We start from the raw sequence: 25808 nt of genomic DNA on the forward strand, positions 1-25808 counted from the left end.
ACACAAAGACAGATGGAAACTTATGTCCCTAAACCTAGATGTGACACTTATAAAGTTTCGGATATCCAATGTTGCATATGGGGGCTACATTTAATATTTAAGTAGAATCCTGAGAAATGCAGGTCAGTATGTTCTCTTGCACTTACCCATATGGTTGGCAGTCCCATTATGTCTTTCATTATCATCCACCTGGCACTTCTTCTTGGCAATCTTGTGAAGTATTGAAGCCTTTTCCCTGAAGCGTCCTGAAAGAAAGAAAGAAAGGAGGTGGAGAAGAAAGGGTGTGAGGAAGAAAGAGAATGAGAAGGATGAAGAGGATCATCGCAAAGGGTTCAAGAATAGAGTTGGCTTCCTTGCAGCTGTACTGTGTAGTCCATCAGGAATGTCTCTTTGCTGTTCTGGTAGAAAGTCATGTTAATAAATGCAAATAACCTGCTTTCTTCCTTTGGATTCTTTACCCAACTTTCTTAGACTGTTAGGGATATAAATAAAATGTCTGCTTTTACTAAGGTCCTTTGAATTGACTCTACAAAACCAGTCAAAGCATCAAGCTTCTGTAACTGCTCCCCTCATCTTTATTTTAAATATTGTGGCTAAGGCTTAACACAGGCCTGATTGAAGACAGCTGGATCACAGGAAAAGCTTCCCTGGAATCGAACTGTATTATTAGAGGGGCAATTGACAATGGATAGGAAGGTAAGTCAAGCATCCTAGTTCTTTGATTTGGCTTCTCCTTTCAAACATGACCATATAAATGAGTTTAATGACAGTCTGCAGTTTCTAAACGAAGCAGGAGCTTGCACCAAAGCTTCCAAGTAAAAAACAAACAAAAAAAGAATACATTTTTTTCCCACAGAATTTAGAAGACTGAAACTCCTGCAATGCAGGGCTGAATACTAATGTTTAAGAAGGAAGTTGGAGATGCTATTTGATGAGGGAGTAATGGAATCATTCAACTGAGTCCAGTGTGAAACTTTGATGAACTATCCTGGGAAAGTCCTAATGATAAAAGCTAATGAAAATTCAGTTTTAATAAGAGGTATGATAATGGACATGGATTTGGTCCTGTAATTTTTGATTGTGCCACAATGAAGGAATATCAAAAAAAAAAAAAAGAAAAGAAAAAAGAAAAAGAAAAATGGACAAACATGAGAATTAATAGAGAGAGGATTGTTTAATTTTTATTTTTTGTCCAAAAAAGACAAGTAGTTTGGGACAGAGGGTGCTAGAAGTTGGAGAATCAGGAAAAGCTTAATGTAGAAGGTGGTACCTAAAATTTATCATAAAAGAAAAGGGGAACTTTATGTGGCAGAAGAAAGAAGGAAATGTTGTCCAGACATGGTTCAGAAATGGATCAATCTTCTTGAAACATAGATCTGATTCTGTCACTCCTCTATTCAAATTTGAATTGCCTACCTGAAAATGACTTCATGCAGCTTCATGCTGATTCCTTTCTCCTCCCTTTTATGTCATGTATCCTTCAGTCTACACTCTCTTCCATATACTGAATATCTTACTTTTCACTACTTCTTTGTCTTTGCTTTCACATATGTGTGTGTGTATACATATATATAAATTGGGGTTAAGTGGCTTGTCCAGGGTTACACAGCTAGGAAGTGTTAAGTGTCTGAGTTCGAATTTGAACTCAGACCCTCCTGACTTCAGGGCTGGTACTCTGATCCACTGTGCCAACTAACTGCACCAACTAGTTGCCCTGCTTATATATTCTTAATAGCTGTCATATCCTCCCCAACTCTTTTTCTCCTTTGAATACCATCTTCATGAAATCTTCCCTGGTCTGTTTTTGAATCAGTAATAAGTGTTTTAGGCTACCCTTCATTTGCATCTCTCTTGAATGAACCATATCCTATTTCATATCATAGCTGCTTGCATAGGTATTATATCCCTATTAGAGCAGGGACAATATGATTTAATTTTTATGACCTTGCAAAGCCTAGCAAGTGTTTATATATATATGTGTATACATATATATATATACACATATGCACACATACATATATATTAGTATTCATTGCAAGTAGAGATTGTTAGATTATTTGTATTTATATCTACAATGCTTGTTACATAATAGACACTTAGGAAAGAGTTGTTGCTAACTAATGAATTGAAGGAGAAGAAAGAGGAAGAATAGACAGAGGATAGAGCAAAACAGTTGTAAGTTTCAGTAGGAGTAGGATTCAAGACACTTGCTAAAATTCCAAACCTAATTTTGACCTGGAGTGCTGAGTATTTATATTAAGCCTCATCTTGCTTTTGGGCAATTTCTACTGATTATATCTAGCTCTGCTCCTTTTGGACCAAACAGAATACATCTAATCTTTCTTCCATATATTTGAAGCCAGAAATTATGGTGCCTCCTTTTCTTTCCTTCCCCGCAAGGCAACTCTTTTTTTTGGGCTAAACATCCCCATTTCCTTTAACTGATCCTCATATGATGTGAACGGAAATTCTTCCACCTGACACATAGTAGGTACTTAATAAATGTTTGTTGACTTGATTAGACAATTCTGCTTGTCTTTTTCTGGATAACATCACTTAGAACTAAACACAACATGCCAGATGTGGTTTGAGCAGGGCATAATATAGAAGCAGGACTATTATATTTTTATTCGTGGATGCTATGTCTTGACTGCATCTGCTTTCTTGACTGTCATATCATGGTGCTGACTAATACGAGCTTGTTATTCAGTATAAAAAACCCCAGATTTTTTTCAGAGGGATTGCTGCAGACTAAGCCATACATGCCTCTCTATTCTGGGCGACACATAACTTGGTGATTCAGGCACAGGATTAGAATGTATTGAGACCTCCAAGGAATATTAAATGTTTAAAAATTATTTTTTTACTCATAACAAGATTTTAAAAGATGTAACTCTTGCTTGAATTTAAATAAGACATTGCTCCTCTCTTACCTCTGTATTCACTGATGAGGTCCTGAATGTGTTGGACTGAGAGAAACTAAAAAAATAATCCCTGAGGCAAGTAAACTAAAGCCCCAGGGTCCCATCCTCTACTAGGGAGGTTGTCCAGTCAGAAAGAAAAGTTATCTCAACCCCTGAGACTCCCCTTAACCCTTTTTAGGAGTCTCAAGCAGTCTTACCTTGTCATGTTTTGTCAGAAATCTTAGTCATGTCCCTGAGATTAAATAGAATCCACTTATGGGCCATGATTGGTCAGTTTGCCCAGGCACTCTGCCTTGTGGTGTCTTTCTCCTTACTCCTCCCCCATACCACATATTTTCCCTAACTCCACTATACTTCTCAACTTTATTTCTCCTCCTTATAGCTAACTAACTCTTTTAGGGTGCTAAGTCCCTTTCAGGATTTAGTCTGCCAGCCAGGTCTTGGGTTGTTCCCTTTCTACTGGTTAATTATGAATTTCACTGAGAAACTTGTCTTTTATATGCTCTCCCACTCTATTTCACATTTACCATTCCTGATCTAGCGTATCCCTTCATTTTGTCTGCAGCTTATTTTCCTAAATAAGTCTACCTTTTGCCAAAGAGAATGGCCATTGTGAATTCTTCACATGACTGAATCCCAACTTTTGGGGTCTACCATCATCTGATGGTTATATCATCCACACCATTCACTATGGTAAGACAATAAGAAAATCTAGGTCAAAAAAAAAAAAAAAAAAAAAAAAAAAAAAAAGGAGCTTTCTTAAGGGCAATAGGATTCTGCTTCAATCTTTGAAAGTAATTTGCCATAGTAAGTCTTTTTTGCCTCAGGCAACAAAGAAACCAAGGTAGTGATAATTTCAGGAAAGATCTCCCCATCTACTTAATGGCAAATCAGCTGATATAAAAGAGTTGCTGCTCATTTTCAATCCCTCAGTGTCAAGGTGTCAAAATTTTTCTAGTACAATTTTTTTCACTAAAACAATTTAGAAACAATTATAAGGTAAGGAAGTAATCTAATCTAAGCAGTATTGGGAGATTAGCTTAATACAAGTAATAAAAAATAAAACCACAAAACAATATATCTATGAAAAAGTACAGTGTATGTAGCATTTTTCCCATAGTTGATAAAAAAAGTTTCACATATCATTACATATCATTTTCACAAAAGTTTCCATATCATTAAAAAGCAAAGCCTCTTCCTACATTTTCATTTCTTGGTTCCTCTGACTCTTTCTAGAAAGGAGATGTCTGGAGATCTGCCAATTAAGAGAGACATGAATCATTGCCCCTCCCCCCCCCAGATTATATAGGTCCTTCTGAGAGGAGTGAAATGTGTAAGACCCAGATGATTTGTGGAGTTTGGAATAAAAAAAGATTGGAGAGAATCAATTGGGATTAGATTTAAGAGTTATCAAGTGAGTCTTCCTGGAGGTTGGATCTAGGAAATAACTAGAATTATGAGGCTTCATAGGGGTAGTAGCACTGATTTTTCAAAAATTCTGGGAAATGGGACATCTGATGCTGATAATGGAGGACATGATGGCAGAGCCATTGTTTTAATATTCCCTTTTAATGTTCAACATGCCAGTTATTTTAGGATGTTATGGGACATAGAAAATCCACAAATGTGATGGTGGGTCCAACTGTGAACCTTCATTGTAGTAAAATGGATCCCCTGATTAAGACTTAGAGGCTCACAAAGAAGAACAATATGCTTAATCTTGGCTTTGATGGGGGTCAGAATTAACTGATATTGTAATATTATATCCTGCATAATCAAGTAAAATTAGTACTAGTTAGCATTTATATAACACTTTTAAAGCTTCAGTGTTCTTTACATGTTATTTGACCCTCAACAACTCTGTGAAGTAGGTGCTATTATTATAAAGAAATTGAGGCTGACAGACATTAAGCAACTTTCCTAAAACACACAGTGAGTAAGTATCTGAGACTGGATTTGAACTCAGGTTTCTGACTCCAGATCCATTATTCTATCCACTAAGTCATCGAGCTGCTGCTGCTGCTGCTTTTTTTCTTTCTAGTTGCTTCTTAAAAAATTTATTAAATGGTTATTATTTGTCAGGTTCTATCCTAAGTAATAATGGGAATACAAACACAATGAGGAAGAAAATGATTTTCTATCCTAAAGGAACTTACATTTTAATGGGGGAAGCTAAGTATAAAAGGAAGCTGAAAAGTAGGGAGAGGATAGAATGGGAGAAGGGGAGAATCGGAGGTGGGATGAAAGCATAAACATAGCTGGCCTGGGAATTTTCCTTACTATGGAGGTTCCAAAAGAGAGACTGACCCCAGTAGTCAGTAGGGGTAGAGTAATCTCTAGGATGAGAAGACTATTGGGTTATATTGGAAAAAGAAGTTCAGAGAGTCAGAAGTAGATCTCAGAGGGATATACTTATGTAATATTTGCAGAAATGGCTAATTTCTTATCCTGTGATAGGGAAAGAAAGACAATATAATACATTTATCAGTCAGAGACTGAACTTCAAATGTAGACTTCAATTGTCATAAGAACATTATTGAATTGAAATAAATACCTTTGGTAAGTATATAATTCTGTTTTTATGACTCACATAATATTTATTATCAAAGAACTATTTAACAGAGTTATTTCTATTGTTAGATCTTCCACGGAATTTTGAATAATCAAGTGTGGACTAGAGGCACTTTGTAAACAAGTCTTGTAAGGGTTAAAGTTTTATTCTATTGAAACAAATGCCTTTTCATAACAATACATATGAGATCTTATATTTTCTATTCTTTCAGTTAATTGTGAAATGACAAAGATAAGGTCCATTGTGAACTTGAGGAAACCTTATTATTCCCATATAACACCTTCATAAGGATCCATTGATAGATGAATTGATAATTGTTTAATATTGATGTCTCTCCATTACTAGTTTCAGTCTTAAAAAGTTTGAGCTTTTTTTCTCATGCCTTTGATACATATATATATATATATATATATATATATATATATATATATATATATATATATATATATATATATATATTCATCTCCTTCAGGCTCCTTGTATATTACTCTTACAATTCTTTCACTATAGTCTTACTTCTAATATGGATTTCTTCCTTAAGTACTTGGTTCATTCTAGTTGCCTCATCCTTATTTATTCTATTTAGTGCTATTTCCACCTCCTATATTAGCACATCTGTGACTGTGATGTTAGGTACAAATGTGGAAGTCCCAGTGTACTTAATGGAGAAAAGTTTGTTACATTAAAAAAAACCCATATTTCTCCCATTTTTCTTGTTTATTGTTCTCTTTCCATTTTTATTTTTTGAATAAAATTTTGAATGCCTCAGGGTGACTTTGCTAAGTGGGATATCCTGCCAAACTTTCTTTAAGCTTATTTTATCCTCCACTACCCTTCTTAGCTTTATAAGACAATAGTGCTCATCTCTGCCAATCAATCTTCATTACATTTTTACAAATGACTTTATAATCTAAATTGGTGTTGCTCTTGGCAACCATTTCTTGCTGTTTGGCAAGTAATTCAATTGTTTGATGAAATGCTTTCTGCATCCCTTTGGTTTCCTTGTTGTGGCATTTAGTTTACACTGTTTAAATCTGGATTAAAATGATTATATATATGTATGTATATATATATATATATATATATATATATAACTGGCATTTCTGTTATTCATTTTTCATTGTGATGTCAGTTTGTTGTTTGAATAATTCCGTTACATTTTTTCTAATTATGCGTCATAGTTTTCTTTTTGTTTTAATGATCAGGGAAATTCAGTGGTAAAAGTGATAAATAATACAGTTAATCACAGACATCTGGAGACTTCCAAGTTCATAAGGAACCATTAATGACTACTCCTAAGTATTTAATAAATACTTGATTGATTGATTAGATTTGGACATTCAACCAGTCCCAAAACTATCTAATTGTTTTATTATCTAGTATTGTCTCCATCTTTTTCTTAAGAACCACATCAAATACTTAGCTAAAATTTAGGCACATTTTATATCTATAGCATCTTCTGTTTGAAGTATTCAAGTCTAATACTGTCAAAAGTAGAAATGAATTTAGTGTGGATTTGATGAAGTCATATTGGACTGTTGTGATCAATACTACATTTTCAAGATGATCAATAACCATTTCTTTAATAATATTTTCTAAAATTTGTCAGTAATTGAAGTTAAACTCACTGAAACTTCTGTTCTTCCTTTTTGGAGTTAAGTATGAAATAGTAATCCAATACTAGGTCCATAAAATGAAATGTAACATGATAAAATATGAAGAAAATTAACTAGTCATATACTATTTAAAATTGTAAAAACTTAAAAACATGCTTAACAGAACTTTTAATTGAAAGTACCTTCAAATATATTTTTGCTATTCCTTGGCTGAAGGCAATCATTAATAGACTAGGAGAGTGATTGAACCAACCAACCAGACCTGCCAATTTTCCTAGGTCAATTAGAATGACCTATGGTTATTCAGGTGATTCCTGGCTCCTAGAGATAAATTGTTTAAATTGTTAGGAATAGTTGTTGCTTAATATGGAGGTGCAGGAGAGGGTCCTCAGTAACATTATTCTTTTGTTCCCTCACATGCTGGAAGCAATGCTCCATTCAGTCACACCCTTTACAGAGAAGATTGTCCCAGAATTGACTTATCCTGTGTTTTACAAGTCTGTTCCCAGCCTTACTCACATGATATTCTTAAATGCTAGGGGAATGTAAGATCAGCACTACTTGGTAGATAGCATAGCTGATTATAGAAGCAGGGAAGGAGATTATGACAATACACTTAGATGTGTTAGAACAGTGATTCATAAATAAGATATAGATCCCTCTGTAGGCTCCTATTGCTGAACTCCATTATTTTCTAACATCCTAAGATTTCCATGTTATTGAGAAAAAAATATAATCTTTCCTTAGTTTAAGCTAAGCCTTTTCAAGGCTAAGGAAGTCAATGGAGTAGGCTAGGGGACAGAGTTAGATGACTATAGTTAGAAATTTCAACACATTTTTCTGAGGACAAAGAGGATATGAATTTAATTCTTTTAGATCTAAAATCCTTTGAGACCATAGTTCCTTTAAATCCTATGGCTAGCAGGACTTGTGGTCTCTCCTTTGTTCCAGTTTGAATTAAGGCAATTCCAAAGACATATTCATGGTCATGGAATCTTAGATTGTTTGGCCTGTTGAAGACTTTGGATATCATATAATTCAACCCTGTCCTTTTCCAGAGGAAGATTCTATGAGTTGATTCATTTAAATCATGTCTAACTCTTTGTTGACCCCATTTGGGGTTTTTCTTGGGAAAAATATTAGAATGGTTTGTCCTTTCTATCTCCAACTCATTCTGTAGATAAGGAAACTGAGACAGAGTTAAGGGACTTGCACAAAGTCACATAACTAGTTAAGTCTCTGAGGTGAGATTTGGACTCATGAAGATGAGTCTTCCTGATTCCAAGGTCAGCACTTTATCCATTATATCCATTAAGACCAAGAGTTATATTAAAATTGGAGGATAGTGAGTAGCCATTAATTATCCCCAGTGAGGACAGATTAAGAGAAGAAGAGCTCATTTAATAGGATGGATTTCAGATTAGCTCTGGGGAAGAGTGTCCTGTTGTGTAAGTTTTAAAGCTAATGGTACCTGATAATTCTTCTCTCAAGACAGTTAAATAGCTGTCTGTATTACCACTTGGAAGCAGAGGACTAGCTTACATGTCCTTTTTAGGTCATGATTCTGTGTTGTTATCTGGGTCAGTATAGTTTAATAGAAAGAAGCATGGGATTAGGAGTCAGGAAACCTGAACTGGAATCTTCGTTCTGCTATTTAACATTATTGGTATGATCATGAGCAAGCTGATTAAGTTCTTTGTACCTCAGTTCTTTTCATCTGTAAATTGAGGAATTGAAATAGATGCTCTCTATGTCACTTTGAGGTACAGATCCTATGACTTTTTTTTTTTTTTTGCATTTTAATTTTTGTTGAGGCATTTGGGGTTGACTTGGCCAGGGTCACACAGCTAGTAATTGTTAAATGTCTGTGCTCTATCCACTGTGCCATCCCACTGCCCTGATTCTATAACTCAAGGTGACTTGTAGGCACTTGAGAAGTTATTATAAATATTTTAAGGTAACCTTTTGAAAGGGCATTCACAGGATGCAGTGCCAGACCTTACCTCTTCATCTTCCTGAGTTCAAATCTGGCTTCAGATACTTACTAGCTACGTAATCCTGGGCAAGTCACTCAAATCTGTTTGCCTCAGTTTCCATATCTGTAAAATGGACTGGAGAAGGAAATGGCAAACCGCTCCAGTATCTTTTCCAAGAAGATCCTAAATGGAGTTTTGAAGACATAGTTGAAAATGACTGAACAACAATAACCTTTTGAACAAGCCTAATATAATGGAGATCATATCACAACTTGGAATATAACATTTCAACTGCTTTAACTTTGTCAAAAATAAGTAATGATCATATCTCAGAGGACCAAGGGATTTATAATTAGGAGGATGTTGTTTTAGTGGAAACTCCTTAACCAGGGAACCACAGAACTCCAATTGGTCTGGGAATAGATTTAAGGGGATCCATGAATTTGTTTGGGGGAAAAATGACATCTTTATTTTCACTGGCTTCTAACTGAAATGTAGTATTTCCCTTAATTATGAATGTAGTCAATCAAACCTTATTCTGAGGAGTCCATAGACTTTATCAGACTCCCAAAGGATTGTTTGATATACAAAAAAGGCTAAAAACCTCTGTCTTAGAGGTGAAAATCAAAGTATAAAGCCAGAGCCTGAAAATGCAGGGATTGAAGGAACAAACAAGAATCAGAATGCTGGACCAAATCTCTTTGACATAAAACAGACTGCCCCAAAACTACTGCACATAATAACCTTTTGATAACCTTTTCATTCAAAGGAAATGGATTTGGCTTCTGCCCTGCTGTTAATTAATTAAAATAACCCTAAAAATTCCCTCACTTCTTCACCATTGAACCTGTAATAGGCAGTATTACAAAAGGAACTCTTTAGGTTGGCAATCAGATTAGCTCCCTGCTGCCCCAATACATTTCACGCACTAAGAAACACTGATTGACAGGCATAGAAAAAAAAAAGCAATAGAAGACCCAGGAATCTCTGGGATAAAGCTTGGTGAACAAGGCTTACAATTATATTTTTATTTCTTTATTTTTGGATTGAGGGGAGGGAAGTGGAGGCAAATTGTTTTGTTGAATATAATTTTCCTTCCTCATGTCTTTTATTTTCTAGCAATTTAAAAAAAAAGTTTCTTAATGAGACAAGAATTTTTAAAAAAGCATCTTTGATGAGAGAATTCCCCAAAAGGATTTATATTTCTTCCTTGCCTCTTTGTAGAAATTTAGAGTTTAATCATGTGTTGTATACCAGAGCGGCAATCATTATATGAAGTTTCAGAGTAGAAATACTTGAATACATAAGTGAATCTGTGATTTTGATGTAGATACTCCTTCTCACTCTTCACCCCTGCAGCTCTCCTCTAATTGGTGAGTTTCTGCCTGAGATGGCTATTTTTTGGAGAACCAAACTATCCATGCTCAATTCTCTCTTAGCTCTTGATTCTCTGAACTTTTCCTTTCTGCTCTTGGATATTGTCCCTTTCCCCTTGCTTTTCAGCTCTCTTTTAAAATATGTTCTTTCTCCATTAGAATATAAGCTGCTTAAGGTTGGAAACTGTTGGGGTTTTTGTTTGTTTGTTTTTTTTTGCTTTTATTTGGAATATAACATTTAATAAATACTTAATAAATACATCTAATGACAATACTCCCTAAACTAATCTATTTAGTGCTATACCAATCAGACTCCCAAAAAACTATTTTAATGACCTAGAAAAAATAACAACAGAATTCATATGGAAGAACAAAAGGTCGAGAATTTCAAGAGAAGTAATGAAAAAAAAATTAAATGAAGGTGTTCTAGCTGTACCTGATCTAAAACTGTATTATAAAGCAACAGTCACCAAAACTATTTGGTATTGGCTAAGAAATAGACTAGTTGATCATTGGCTTAGGTGAGGTTCACAGGGCAAGATAGTGAATAAAAATAGCAATCTGTGTTTGACAAACCCAAAGATCCCAAATCTTGGGATAAGAATTCATTATTTGACAAAAACTGCTGGGAAAACTGGAAATTAGTATGGCAGTTATTAGTAGGCATGGACCCACATTTAACACCACATACTAAGATAAGATCAAAATGGTCCAAGATTTAGGCATAAAGAACAAAATCATAAATAAATTGGAGGAACATGGGATGGTTTACCTCTCAGACTTGTGGAGGAGGAAGGAGTTTGTGTCCAAGAGAGAACTAGAGACCATTATTGGTCACAAAATAGAAAATTTTGATTATGCCAAATTAAAAAGTTTCTGCACAAACAAAACTAATGCAAACAAGATTAGAAGGGAAGTAACAAATTGGGAAAACATTTTTACAGTTAAAGGTTCTGATAAAGGTCTCATCTCCAAAATATACAGAGAATTGACTTTAATTTATAAGAAATCAAACCATTCTCCAATTGATAAATGGTCAAAGGATATGAACAGACAATTTTTAGATGATGAAATTAAAACTATTTCCACTCATATGAAAGAGTGTTCCAAATCACTATTGATCAGAGAAATGCAAATTAAGACAACTCTGAGATATCATTACACACCTGTCAGATTGGCTAAGATGACAGGAACAAATAATGATGAATGTTGGAGGGGCTGTAGGAAAACTGGGACACTGATGCATTGTTGGTGGAGTTGTGAAAGACTCCAACCATTCTGGAGAGCAATCTGGAATTATGCCTAAAAAGTTATCAAACTGTGCATACCCTTTGACCCAGCAGTGCTTCTACTGGGCTTATACCCCAAGGAAATACTAAAGAAGGGAAAGGGATCTATATGTGCCAAAATGTTTGTGTCAGCTCTTTTTGTAGTGGCTAGAAGCTGGAAGATGAATGGATGTCCATTAATTGGAGAATGGTTGGGTAAATTATGGTATATGAATGTTATGGAATATTATTGTTCAGTAAGAAATGACCAACTGGAGGAATACAGAGAGGCTTGGAGAGACTTATATCAACTGATGCTGAGTGAAACGAGTAGAACTAGGGGATCATTATACACTTCAACAATGATACTGTATGAGGATGTATTCTGATGGAAGTGGAAATCTTCAACATAGAGAAGAGCTAATCCAATTCCAATTGACCAATGATGGACAGAATCAGCTACACCCAGAAAAGGGACATTGGGAAATGAGTGTAAACTGTGAGCATTGATTTTTTTTTTTGTTTTGTTTTGTTTTGTTTTGTTTCTCTTCCCAGATTATTTTTACCTTGTGAATACAATCCTTCCTTTGCAACAACAACAACAAAATTCGGTTCTGCACATATATATTGTACATAAGATATACTATAAGATATTTAATATATATGGGAATGCCTGCCATCTAGGGGAGGGGGTGGAGGGAAGGAGGGGAAAAACTCAGAACAGAAGGGAGTACAAGGGATAATGTTGTAAAAAAAAACCTACCTATACATATGTACTGTCAAAGAAAATGTTATAATTATAAAAATTAATTTAAAAATGTTAAAAAAAGAATTAATCTGAAGTAAAAATGATCTCTAAGGATGTACAAATATTCAGAGCAACTCTTTTTTTTTGACCATCAATTGGGGAATCCCTGAACAAGTTATATTATAAAAATATAATGGAATACAATTATTCTGTAAGAAATAACAGTGATGGTTTCAGAGAAATCTAGGAAAACTTTGTGAACTGATGCAGAATCAAGTGAGCAGAACTGAAGAACAATAAATTGTATAATGACAACAACAACAACAAAAAAATAAATACATCTAAGATTCTTTCTCTCCTCTCTCTCTCTCTCTCTCTCTCTCTCTCTCTCTCTCTCTCTCTCTCTCTCTCTCCTTCCCTCCTTCTCTCCTTTCTCTCTCCCTCTTCTTTCCCCTTTCTCTCTCTTTTTCCCTTCTCCCTTTCTGTCTCCATTTCTCTTTATATCTCTCTTTTTCTCCCTTTCCCTCCTCCTCCCTCCTTCCCTTCCTCTCTTTTTCTCCATTCATTCCCCTTTATTATTTCTCTCTCTTGTCTCTATCATCTATCTATCCTATCTATATGTTATCTTTTCCTCTTAACACATGACTTGCCCAACTATTTTCTGTTCACATATATCTGATGATATCACTTACACTACATCTTTCATACAATTCTTCATGGATGATGAGTTGTAGCCTACTCATGCCAAACATGTGCTTCTCCATCTTCTTTTAGAGGCTCCTATTTTTAATTCTTTAGAGATTCAAGTAGCTCATAACTTGCAGACATATAGCACCATTGGAAGAATATTGTTTATTAATTGATCATTATTATGTTCCCTCACATTACCAATTTAGAAAGAAACTGTTCTGGATTTTCTGATATTATGCACACAGGGACAAATAACTTATAATACCCACACCAAAAAGGTCAGAACAACACAGATTTGTTCTCAAACCTGATTTGGAAAAATTTGTATTTATTTCATACCCTACCTTAACTTGTACCACCCACTTTCTTTCTAGATCCTCCTGGATTTAATAGGTATCTGAGGAAAAAAAATATTCCAAAGCAGTTTATCAAAGCAAGGGTACTATTCCTAGGTTTACCAAGATTTTATCCTCTCTACATCCCATTAACCAAAACTTCTCCCCTAGAAGTAGAAAAAAAAACCTACCCAAGAACACACTTTAAACCATTTAACAAAGTCAATTATTCAGGCATTTCTATGCAAATGGTTGTATCATATATCTGTATTCTCAAATTTCTATTTAGACATGACCTTTTTATATTATTACAGATATGAATCCTACTTGCTATTAAAAATTCTTTAACATTTTAAATATTCATCATTTTGCTAATTCTCCATGAACATCAGGGTATCACAGTCATCAGCTTCCTAAACGGATATAAAATGAGCAAGAACAGGAAATGGGAAAACAGCCTAGTATCTTTGTCAATAAGTGGGGTCACAAAGAGTCAGACATAATTGAAAAAAATGAACAACAACAAACTATTATAGCTTTCATTTTCACTCCACTTCAGTCACAATTAGAAATGATCATGCCCTTTGTCTGATCATCATCCACAACTGTTCTATCTCTCCATGATTCCAAATTCTGACGTTACTGTCTCCAAAAACAATCCTATATGCTTCTACTTCCCCTTCTTCCTTAAAAACATTTTTTTTGCTTCATTCATTACCTCCTGACACTATGCTTCTTTGTTATCTCAAGCCAAAACCTTAATCTGAAATGACTTTCCTTTGAAATTTTGTTCCTATAATGTAGGAGATAAATTCAAGTTCTTTTTATCTACTCACTTGTGTATCTCTTGTATTGCTCAAGAATAAAATGTCAGATTTACTGAGGATAGGAACTGCTTCATTTCCGTCTTTGGACACTTCCCTCCAAAGCACATGACTTACACAGAATAGAAGTTTACCAAATGTTGGGATTTGAATATGGGTACTTCTTTCCCTGACACAGACTACAACTCCTACACATTGAAGGAAGGAATTCATGATTTACTGTAGCTAAAAAGAAAAAAAACACTTATGGAGAACCTCTTGTTAAGTTAACTGGCAGGTGACAGACATAAAAGTGGATGGAAATCTTTCCAGCTTAATAGAACTTGCTAGAACATATGCTCTACTGAGATAGCTATCAAGAATTCATGCTGGAACAGATGAAATTGTTCCTAACTTTTTTTTTTTTTTTGTTGTTGTTCTTTGAATCCTTCTCAACAATAACACAAAAATGTGTGTATGTGTGAATTCCCTGGGTCATATAATAATATACTATACATAATTTTGTTTACTATTGACAATGGGTTTTTTTTGTTGTTGTTCATTGAATCCTTTTCAACAATAACAACAAAAATGTGTGTGTGTGTGAATTTTGTTTACTATTGACAGCATCATGTAAGAATTTTTAGCATGAAATCCTAGACTATCATTGTAAATTCCCAAGGATTTCATGAATTGCTAAATGGGAATCCCCAAAGTTCAATATTTAGGGATGACAGAATTTTGGTGAAAGAGCAGTAGATTTGGAATCTGATTTTCAATCTGTAGTGATAGTCCGAAATTACTTATATACTTAACCCCACTTTTTTCTTACCTATAAACTGAGGTAATAATATGTTTCATAGTTTTCTTACCTGATTACTGTGAGGAAGTGCTTTGAAAAACTTAAAGGGCTAAATAAATGTCTGTTATTTTTATTTATCTCCCCCAAATCTTTGCTTACTTAATAACAAAATTCTTTTATAATCTTTCCTTTTGTTACTCATGGAAACTGGCTCTCTCTAGAAGTCAAGAAATCATTGGTCACTTTTACTATAAATGGGTTGCTCTTTCTTCCATGTCTCCCAACATATGAAGTCAGGAAAAGACATGGTGCATTTCTTGATTCCCACCACCATTCTCAGACTTCTCTAACCACCACCATTTGGTCATCACTAATTTGAGAGTTATCTGTCAATTTGTATCATCCAATCAGATCCTTGCTCAAACTCAACTATAGCTTTATAAGCTATGATATTTTAATCGCTTTTTTATCACCATTTGTATCTTGTTTTATCACAATCTTGTGTTATCTAATCTTTTCCAGTCCTAGCAACTTGCTTCTTAGTAGTTACAGAAAAAGTCATGCTACTTTGCTAACTAGTTTTCTCATAAATTTTTGTCATAAAATTTCAACTAGATCTTTATTTGCAGATAGCAATCCTTCATTCTACTTCAGGTTGCACTCCTGACTCTCCAAGACTTTCTCCACAATGGCCCAGAAATCTCTTCATACTTAGTTCACTTTAACCTTGGACTTCACACACCAAAAGTACTATCTCTCATTTGGCTTCACCTCTAATTGATTAGTTCATCCCAAAACCTCCATTTTTTTGGAAATATACAGCCCCCAGGGTCCCAAAATTGGATGAACTGATGGTGGACAAGGGGAGGAGAAACAGAGTTGAGAGTGGCTGATGAACAGCGGAATCCCAGAGCTTGTGACTCTAAGATGCTGAATTAGAGGTCTTGGAGCTGTTCTTGATGTCAGTACTCTTTTGGTCTCACTCACTTCACTAAGGACCTTGCTATCACCTCAGTTGTGGGATTCAAGCCCCTCCCTCATGGCACCAGTCCTCTACATGGTTGGCTTTGGGGTCCATCTTGTTCTTCAGGGAGGTCAGCAACAGATGTTTGCTTTTCTCCTTCACCTACAGCTGCTTTCTCGGCTCTTAAGCCATCTGAGTCAGATTTCGCTTCATAGCATAGGTATAATATTTGGATTCTATCTTACTAATCTGAAAGTTGTCCAGTTACTTTTTCAGGAAAGGGAGCCATAATTATCATTGAAGTTTTCAATCATGGCCCTCAAGGCCTGGTCCATGAGTTTCTATGCTACACATAGTCCACGGTAGGAACGTTTTATGGCCAAGAATGTGGTATGCCCATGGGGACATCATCTGGATCTTCCTCCAACTTGGCCAGAATAAGCCCATGATCTTCATATTCTCATCTTCAGTGATGTAAGAGAGCGAGGCCATGACAGACCATGGTAGACATAGTATTTCATTTGATAGTTTTCTGAAAGGCACAGCAGGTTACACTGTCTGGTCTTCTGTCTGAGCTCTGCAAATGTACATGGTGCCAGACACTCAAGAGGACTTACCCAGCAAAGGTTTGGTGAGGAGATACAAGGGCGCTCCCAATTGCTGCTGCTGTTGCTGTGGGATCCAGGTTGCTAAGTAGGAGTCCCATTCCAGTCTATGGTGTGCTCTTGATTCTCCTGGACTTTCTTTACACTTTTCCACATATCCTATGATATCTTCACTTTTACTGTACTATCTTTTCAACTTTGTTTTACTTGTTTTCCCCTTTTGAATATAAATTCTCTGAGGGCTGGGACTTTATTTCTACTTATATCTGTATTCCCAGAAAACTCTTGGTACATAGAAAACACTAAATAACTTGTTTTTGACTTGTATATTTCCTCTTTTTCCCCATTCAGCAAAGAACCTAAAAGATTTTGTTCCAGACTTTCTTCTCTTTAGGTTCTATACTATTTCACTGGGTGATTTCAATAGCTTCCTTGGATTCAGTTATTATATTAATGGTGATGATAGCCAGATTTACATATTTAGTCTTTATCTCTCTTCTGATTTATAGTCAAACCTCCTGTCTCCAAAATGTTTCTCTTACTATTGAGAGCACAGTTTCCTAATCTTAGGATCATTCCCACATACATTAATCCCACATAAATATCTTTACTGTATGTTCCTTTCTTTCCCCTCACATTGCTACAACTCTAGTTCAGGTCCTTATAACTTCTTACCAGGAGTTGTTTGGCTTGTTTTACTGCCTCAAAAATTTCCCCCCTTATAATCCATCAGTTAACAAAGTGATCATCCTAAAAATACAGATATGACCTTAGCAACACTCCTAAGTGGTTCCCTGTTACCTCTAGGAACAAATGGAAATTTCTCTGGCATTGAAAACTCTTAATAACTTGACTCATTCCTATCTTTCTAGTCTTTCTTGGTCTATGTTTTTCTTACACTTTATTCCCCTCTGAGCACTCTATAATACATTGACCTACTTGTAATTACTTGAATATAACACTGCATCCCCCATATTCAGCTCTTTTCACCAGCTGTCTTTTATGCCTGGCATGTTTTGATCCCTATCCCCACTCTTGGTTTTCTGGCTTCTTTTAAGACTTAGCTCAAGTCCCACCATCTAGAGGAGGTCTTTCCAGGCTCCTGCAAATGTTAGAGTCTTCTCTCTAAGATTATTTCCCATTTTCTCTGTATATATCTGGTATATAACTATCATGTTGTCACCCCCATTAGCAAGTGAACTTTTTGAGAGCAGGGAATGCCTTTGTCTTTCTTTGTAGCTCTTTATAAAGAGTTGTTAAAAATAAGAGACCAACCACGAGTTCCTTCTCTTTTCTCCTCTACATTCCCAAACTCTCCCCTGTTCCCTCTTCCTTTGCTCTCATCATTTATGAGAAGTGGGCTTTGACCTTTCCTCTTGGTTCCTTAATTCCATCTCTTCTCAGTTTCTCCAGGATCTTGGCTTATCAATCATTCCCGTGTTTTCTCTTATCATCAATAGCTCCTAATCGACTGACTTTTCCTCTTCTATGAAAATGTTTATCCTTATAGAATTTTTTCTTGACTATATATCTCTTTTACTCTTTCCCAGTCAATATTCTAGAAAGACTTGTCTCAACTTCCTGGTCACTGGTTCCAATTATGCCATCTTTATTCCAGCTATCATTTCTATATCTTTTCTTGATCCCAATCTATTTTCTATATCATTTCCTTTGATCCCAATATTGATTGACACAACTGTTATTTCCAAGATAGCCAATGAATTCCTTACTAAATGCAGCAACCTTTTCTCTCAGTTCTATTCTATTTGATGTTCTCTGCTACTTTGTAAACAAATAGATATCCACATTGATATTCTTTCAAATATCCTGGTATATCTATTCACAAACTCTTCAATCCTTTGCCCCATATTTTTTCTTTACCTTCTCCACCCAATGTGGTCATAACTCTAGATTGCATTAGATATAATGAAGCCATATTCTTAATTTTGAACTCAGAAACTGTCTTTTCTGATAATAACCTCCTGTTCCATCTCTGTCTCACAAAGGCCAGTTTTGTGCAATGGATAGCCAACTTGGGCTCTGTTAGGTAAGATTTTTTTCTATCTTGCCTAAAATAAGGCTTCCGTTTTAATTCCTGACCACCTACCCAAACCATGCCATTGCCTCTCCAGCCATCCTATCTCCTCCCCTCAGGAACCTAAGACTGCCTTTGGGAAACTGGGGTCTGATAGGTGGGGTTTTACTTTATATTGCTTTAAAGGAAGTTTTCATGTCATTTTCTTGCCATCTCTATCCCATTCACTTTGTTGTTCAATTGTTCAGTCATGTCCAACTCTTTGTAACCCTGTTGTTCATGGGGTTTTTTTGGAAACTATACTGGACTGATTTGTCATTTCTCTTTTCAGTGGATTAAGACAAACAGAAGTTAAATGGCACTTCCAGGGTCATACAGCTAATAAGTGAACTTATTTTGAATTCAGGTCTTCCTGACTCTAAGCCTAGAGTTCTATCTTCTGAGCCATATTGCTGCCCTCCCACTGCACTCATATTGTTACTTATTCTGGCTCTCCCCTTAATGTATTGCTTCCCCATTTCAAATGTTTAGGCTCTTTGGAGGCAGGAATATCTTGCTTGCTTTTGTTTTCCCTAGCACCTATCTGATATATAATCAATGCTTTAAAATGCTCTATCAAAAAATGTGCACAGAGAGGATTTTCAATATTGCAGAAGGTTTCATTTCTAATGGATCTCTCCATCTATCATCTAATTTATCTATTTATCAAATTCATTTGTCTTCTGTCATCTAATTCATCTAGCTAATCATCTATCAACCATCTTTCTATCTATTCATCTGTCTCTGTCTCTTAGTACTTTACAATTCATTTTTTGATCCCAACATTGATTGACACAACTGTTATCTCCAAGATAACTAATGAATTCCTTACTAAATGCAGTAACCTTTTCTCTCAATCTTATTCTATTTGATGTCTCTGCTACTTTGTAAACAATAGATATCCACACTGATAGTTTCTCAAGTAGCCTGGTCTATCTATTCACAAACTCTTCAATTCTTTTGCTCCATACTTTTTCTTTACTTTCTCCACCCAATGTGGTCATTCCATCTCTGTCTCACAAAGGCCACTTTTTGTGCAATGGATAGAGTGGTCATTTTGGAGTCGAGTAACTTTAGTTCAAATCTCAGCTCTGTCACTGAACATTTCTATGTCTGTTTCCTTCATCTATAAAAAGAAAGGTTTAGTATAGATGACGTCTAAAATAAATACCTTGTGGGCAGTTGGGCAGTACAATGGATGGAGAAATGGGCCTGGAGTCAGGAAAATTCTTTTTCCTGAGTTCAAATCTGACCTCAGATACTAACTAGCAATGTGACTTTGCATGTCACCTAACCTTGTTTGCCTCAGTTTTTTCAATTTCAAAATAAGCTAGAGAAGGAAATGGCAAAACATTTCAGTATCTTTGACAAGAAGACCCCAAATGGAGTCACAAAGAGTGAGATATGTCTGAAAAATGACTGGCAACATGTCAGCTTCCAGTTCTAAACTATATGATCTACATAATCCTCCTAATGCTATTTCTCAAACTCTCCACAGTATTTTTCATCTCATTTTCAGTCCTTGCATCACTTTCCTCTTATCACAGTTTTGATTTTCATTAGGCATAGTCTTTCATCCTTCATTCATAAACTGCTTTACCATTTCTTGACTATAGACTACCCCTATCATTTACTGAAAAATATTGTTTGAAGAAGTCACATGACTGAGCTGACTAGTTCCATGTTATCTAATTTCACCTGGACCATTATTGGTATATGACCACCAATTTATTTTTCCTTAACTAATTCTCTATTCCATTCCTCTTAATAGTAGCTGTTCTTATTGCTTTCTTTACTTCCCCTTCTCTCAATAAATGTCCTTTTATCCTACTTTCCTGAGAAAATAGAGGCCACCCATTGTAAACTCTTTCTTCTCCATACTTTGAATATCCTTTATCTCTTTTGTCTTTTTCCTTCTCTTCTAATTCTGAGGAAAAGGTGGTCTTTTTCCTTGTCAAGTCCAACCTCAATTGTGTCCTAAATACTATTCCCTTCCATCTCTTTTATGAGCCTATTCCATCAATAGTTTTCCCTCCAACTTCTTTTTCCTTCTTTTCTCCATTCTCTTTCTGTTCTTTTTTTTTTTTTTTTGCTCTCTCCCTCCCTCCTCTTTTTATCTCTATTCTCTCATCTACTGACTTTTTGTCTATGTCTACAGACATACTTAGGCCTAAATATCCTTAAAACTTTCATAGATGCTACTATTTCTCTATTCCAAAATATTGCTGAAATCTTAGGAAGATTCATGTGTACCTATTGCCCTCCAGTTCCTTATAATCGGCTTCTAGCCTAGATACATCACTGAAATAATTTCTACCAAGTCATCAGCAAAGGTTACCAATGATCTCTCAATTGTTAACCTTATAGCTTCTTCTCAATTCTCTTTCTACTTAGTTTCTTTGTAGCATTCGATACTAATGACCACTCTGTCCTTAGTATCAACTGCTCTGCTCTGTCCTTTTAGAAATTCTCCTTTTTTGGGATACCTAATTTTACTTATTTTTTCCCTTCCTATTTGACCATTTATTGTTAGTTTCCTTTGCTAAATCAGCACTCACTTATTTCCCCATTAGCATGTGGGTTCTCCAGGACTATGTCCTCTCCCTTTTCTTTTCTTTATATACATTATCATAGCTTCTATGGTAAAAATATTATCTCTACTTAGATGAGTCCTATATATCTATATTTATGTAACCATGTATCTATGTATCTGTGTATGTATGTATTTATTTATCGACATTTATTATGCATCTTCTATAATACTGGATACTGTGTTAAGCTTAGGGGATATGAAGATATACATAAAACCAACCATACTCTCAAGAAGCTTACATTCTCAAGGAGGGGAGAGACAACATGTGAAGGAATAAATATGTAGAAAATAGGATATATGTAAAATAAGTGTCAAAAATAGAAAATAATTTTGGGAGGGAGGCATCTGCTTGCTGCCTAGCTCCTTCTAAATGTACTAGAGGCATCTCAAACTTAACATGTCTAAAACAGAATTTCTTATATCTCTTTCTAAACCTCAACCAAACTCCCCCACTTCTGTTGAGGGCACCACCATCCTTCTAGTTCCCCAGATTTGTATCCTTGGAGTCAAGATTGATTTTTATGGTACCCCTAATCCCCATATCCAGTTATTTGCAATGTGTTATTTATACCCTAGCTTCTCAAACTGTGGGGCGTGGTTCTATATGAGGTCTTGTACCTAATGTGGGGGTTGTGAAATTATTATTTATTATCGTTAAATGTTTGATTTGTATATTTATTGGATATACCTATGTACCTGGGGTAACATAAAAATATTTTGGGTGGTAAGTGGAAAAAGTTTAAGAAGCCCTGGTCCATTCTACCTTTAAAACATCTCACATCTATCTCCTCTTCATTCACATAGCTGTCTCTCTAGAGCAAGATCTCATTATCTCTATCCTGGATTACTGAAGTATTATATGCAATAACTTCTTAATTATTCTCCCTGGTTTCAGTGTCTTACCTCATCAATACATCTATTCTGCCTAAGACAGAGGTCTATATCAGACCTCTCACTTGCTAAACAAAACCAAAAATTCTAGCTCCTTATTGTGTACATAAATTCTCTAGTCTGGCATTTAAGGTCTTTTGAACTCTATCTTCAACATACCTTTCTGATTTTATTTCTTATAACTACTTTTCTTCAATTATTTTCCAGTCAACTGAACTAATGGCCATTTGCCAAATTTAATTTTTCACCGTCTTTCATGCATTTGCATAAGCTATTTCCTATGCTTGGAATGCTTATTCTCATCTCCATCTCTTAGAATTTTTGTCTTCTTTCAAGGCTTAGCTTAAGGTTCCTTCTCTGGAAGATTTCTCTGATCTTCCAATAATCATTAATCATCTCTTCTTTCTCAATTATGCATGCTTATGTGTAAATAATAAAAATAACAAATACCTCACATTTACATAGAATCTGAAATTTTGCAAATTTATAAATATTTTATAAATATTTCATTTTATTCTGACAACAGGTAAGGTAGGTACTGTATTATCCCCATTTTACAGATGAAGGAAACTGAGGAAGAGTTAAAGTGACTTGCCAAGGTTCAAACAGTTAATATTTGAGGTAGAATTTTAACTCAGGAGTTCCTGACATTATCACTTAGCTGTCCATGTTTTTGTTCTCCAAGTGAAAGTAAAATTGTAGGCAGGGATTCTTTTTTTTTTTTTTTCTTTCTTTCTTTTTTGTTCTCTTTGCATTCCCACAGTCTGGCATAATTCAATTCAAATGACATATTTCAAATAAATATTTGCTGAATTTAATTAAATTAACCATAACTTACATTTATACAGATTTTAAGGTTAACAAAATGCTTTATGTAAATTATTTCATTTGACCTTCATAACATAAGCCTGTGAGATAAGGAATAGAAGCTTTATTTTTCTCATTTTATGGATGAGAAAACTTAAGTCAAAGGTTAAGTGACTTGTCCATTGTCCCATGGCTAGGAAACATAAGAATTAGACTCAAGTCCCTCTCATTTGACTTCTTGACCATACTCTATCTACTAAAACAAACAGTCCTTATTGGATGCTATTGTCTTTTATGATATGCTAATAGAATCAGATTCATAGGATTTAAAGTTGGAAGGACATTTCAAGTTTATCTGGTCCAAGCCTCTTATTATAAGCAAGTGGTTTCCTTAATATGTTAATAAGGTAAAGTTTTCTGCTGTCAGCATTAGACTATATAGCATCTCTCTCTCTCTCTGTATATATACATATACATATACATATATATATATAATATATATATATATGTCATTAAAAATTTTGACACCAGTCTAGTTCCTGTATTTTTGAAGACAGAAACAATCACCAATTCACCAATTGTGTGTTATTATTTCAATGCAAGTCTAGACTCCTCAGCTTTATTGTAATTTTATTTATTATTTATTTATTCTCTCTCTCTCTCTCTCTCTCTCTCTCTCTCTCTCTCTCTCTCTCTCTCTCTCTCTCTCTCTGGCAATCGGGGTTTAATGACTTGCCCAGAGTCACACAGCTAAGAAGTATTAAGTGTCTGAAGTCACATTTGAACTCAGGTGCTTCTGACTTCAGGGATGGTGCTCTATCCACTGCGCCACCTAGCTGCCACCTAGCTGCCCCCGCCGATATGTCTTTAAAGTTGGAGTTCTTAACTTTGAAGTCAACTCTCTATCTACTGTGCCTATAGTCTAGTTAAACATCCAGATAAACTTGCAATTTACTGTCTCCCTCAGATTCAGCTCCATAGAGAGCCTGTTGGAAGACTCCATTTATAATGCAGTAGTATATGGTTAGTGATGAGTTGATTTGATGAAAACGTTTGAGTTATACTTGCAGTTGGTTGTTAAGTGGACATCTGCTCAGGGTAACAGAAGAGAAAAATCCTCTGGCATATGGCATATAGGTATGGCGAGTTGTACTGAATGAGCTAAATTATAAATGAATAGAACCTAGTGCAATGTTGGAAATCCTTTCTGTACACATCAGGGCACTGCTCTGATAATTGGAAATTGGAAAGTTACCTTGCTGAATCTACAGACTTTTGGAATGACACCAATTGTCTCTGAGTTAGGAAGGGGCATGCTGGGTGGGAAATTGTAGAGTCTGCACAGTAGTAACAGCCCTGTCATTTAATTTAAAAATTGTGTGCAGACATTAGTTAGAGATGTGCCCTGCTTTAAGACAACCTGATCCAGATGTACAAAACAGATAAATTAGGGGATAATTAGGAAAAGCTAATTCATTTTGTGATGAAATCACTTTAGGTCTCTTTCTGTCCCCAAATCTTGTTTACATTTGTTATTTAAAAGATTCTGTTCCAGCATACATCCTTGGAATTTAAATTGGCACCTGTAGAAAAGAAAGCCATTAGTTTTAGGATTCACTCCTTTTCTGCTGAAAAGAATCATTGTTGGGAAATTGCAAAGTACACATAGCTATAAATTTCTAGCTGGAAATTGTTGGGACTTGCTAGAGTTTTCTGATTTCAAACGTGGTGTTCTTTCTGTCATACTATGCTGTACCCATAATGCATCCCAGGAGAAGAAAAAGGGAACACATGCTAATTTAGTGTCAAAAGGAAAGAAAAGGTAATATAGAACTTTTACTTTTAAGTGTTAAATGAGCTTCTCTCTGTCAGAGACTAATAAGGCACTGCTTATCTATCCTTCCACGTATGGGGAAAATAATCCTGAAACTTATTATAAATTGCTCATATATTATTTTTTCAGAACATGGAAAAATAAGGTTCTGTTAGCTCGAGGAGGGTTTTATACACCATGAAAAAGGGTAAGAACTATATTTGTAATCTCTTGGTTGGTTTCTCTGCCTCCTGTCTTTCCCCACTCCAGTATACCTGCTTCTCAGCTATCAAGTTAATTTCTCTAAAGTATAGAACTATCTTGTCCTTCCACCTCCCACTCTTATTTACTAAATGACTTCTTATCACCTCCAGGATAAAATAGAAATTTGTCTGTTTGGTATGCAAAGCCCTTCATAATCTAATCTCTCCTTACTTTACAGTTTTCTTAACTCCCTCCAACCTCTATATTCTGTGATTTAGTGACACATCTATTCTACTTCTCTTCAAACAAGACACCCCATCTCCAGTCTTTGGGTTTCTTGACTGGATGTTTTCCAGTCTTGGAATATCCTTGTCTCTCCACCTCTGCTTTTTGCTTTCCCTGATTTCCTACAAGTCTAGCTAAAACTCTGTCTTCTGTGATAATGTTTCTAATCCTTCTTAATGCTAATGTCTTCTCTCTGTTATGTCTAATTTGTCCTGTATATATCTTGGTTGAATGTTGTTGTTTTCATGTTGTTTCTTTCACTAGACTATGAGAGCAAGAACTGTCTTTACATTCCTAGATTTACCATTGTGCAGGGCACCTAGCAGATGTTTAATAAATGCCCAGTGCTTGGAATATAGTAGGTGCTTAGTAAATGCTTTGATTGATGGGTAAGTAATGGGAAACTGTGGAGGATTTTTAATCAGAGAAAGGAATGACAATCTATGAATGCACAATATTAGT

General features: G+C 35.3%; 1 protein-coding gene and 1 pseudogene across 1 annotated transcript in view; both read right to left on the reverse strand.

Moving 5' to 3' along the window:
* SLC24A2 (solute carrier family 24 member 2) overlaps nt 1-25808 on the reverse strand; it is a 287109-nt gene that overhangs the window by 74562 nt on the left and 186739 nt on the right. Inside the window, 1 exon segment of the mRNA XM_074299528.1 lies at nt 147-245. Coding sequence (XP_074155629.1) covers nt 147-245 — 99 coding nt within the window.
* LOC141552247 (N-alpha-acetyltransferase 10 pseudogene) lies at nt 8892-24359 on the reverse strand (annotated as a pseudogene).

Source organism: Sminthopsis crassicaudata, chromosome 1 (genome assembly GCF_048593235.1).
Source record: "Sminthopsis crassicaudata isolate SCR6 chromosome 1, ASM4859323v1, whole genome shotgun sequence".
Classification (NCBI taxonomy): Eukaryota; Metazoa; Chordata; class Mammalia; order Dasyuromorphia; family Dasyuridae; genus Sminthopsis; species Sminthopsis crassicaudata.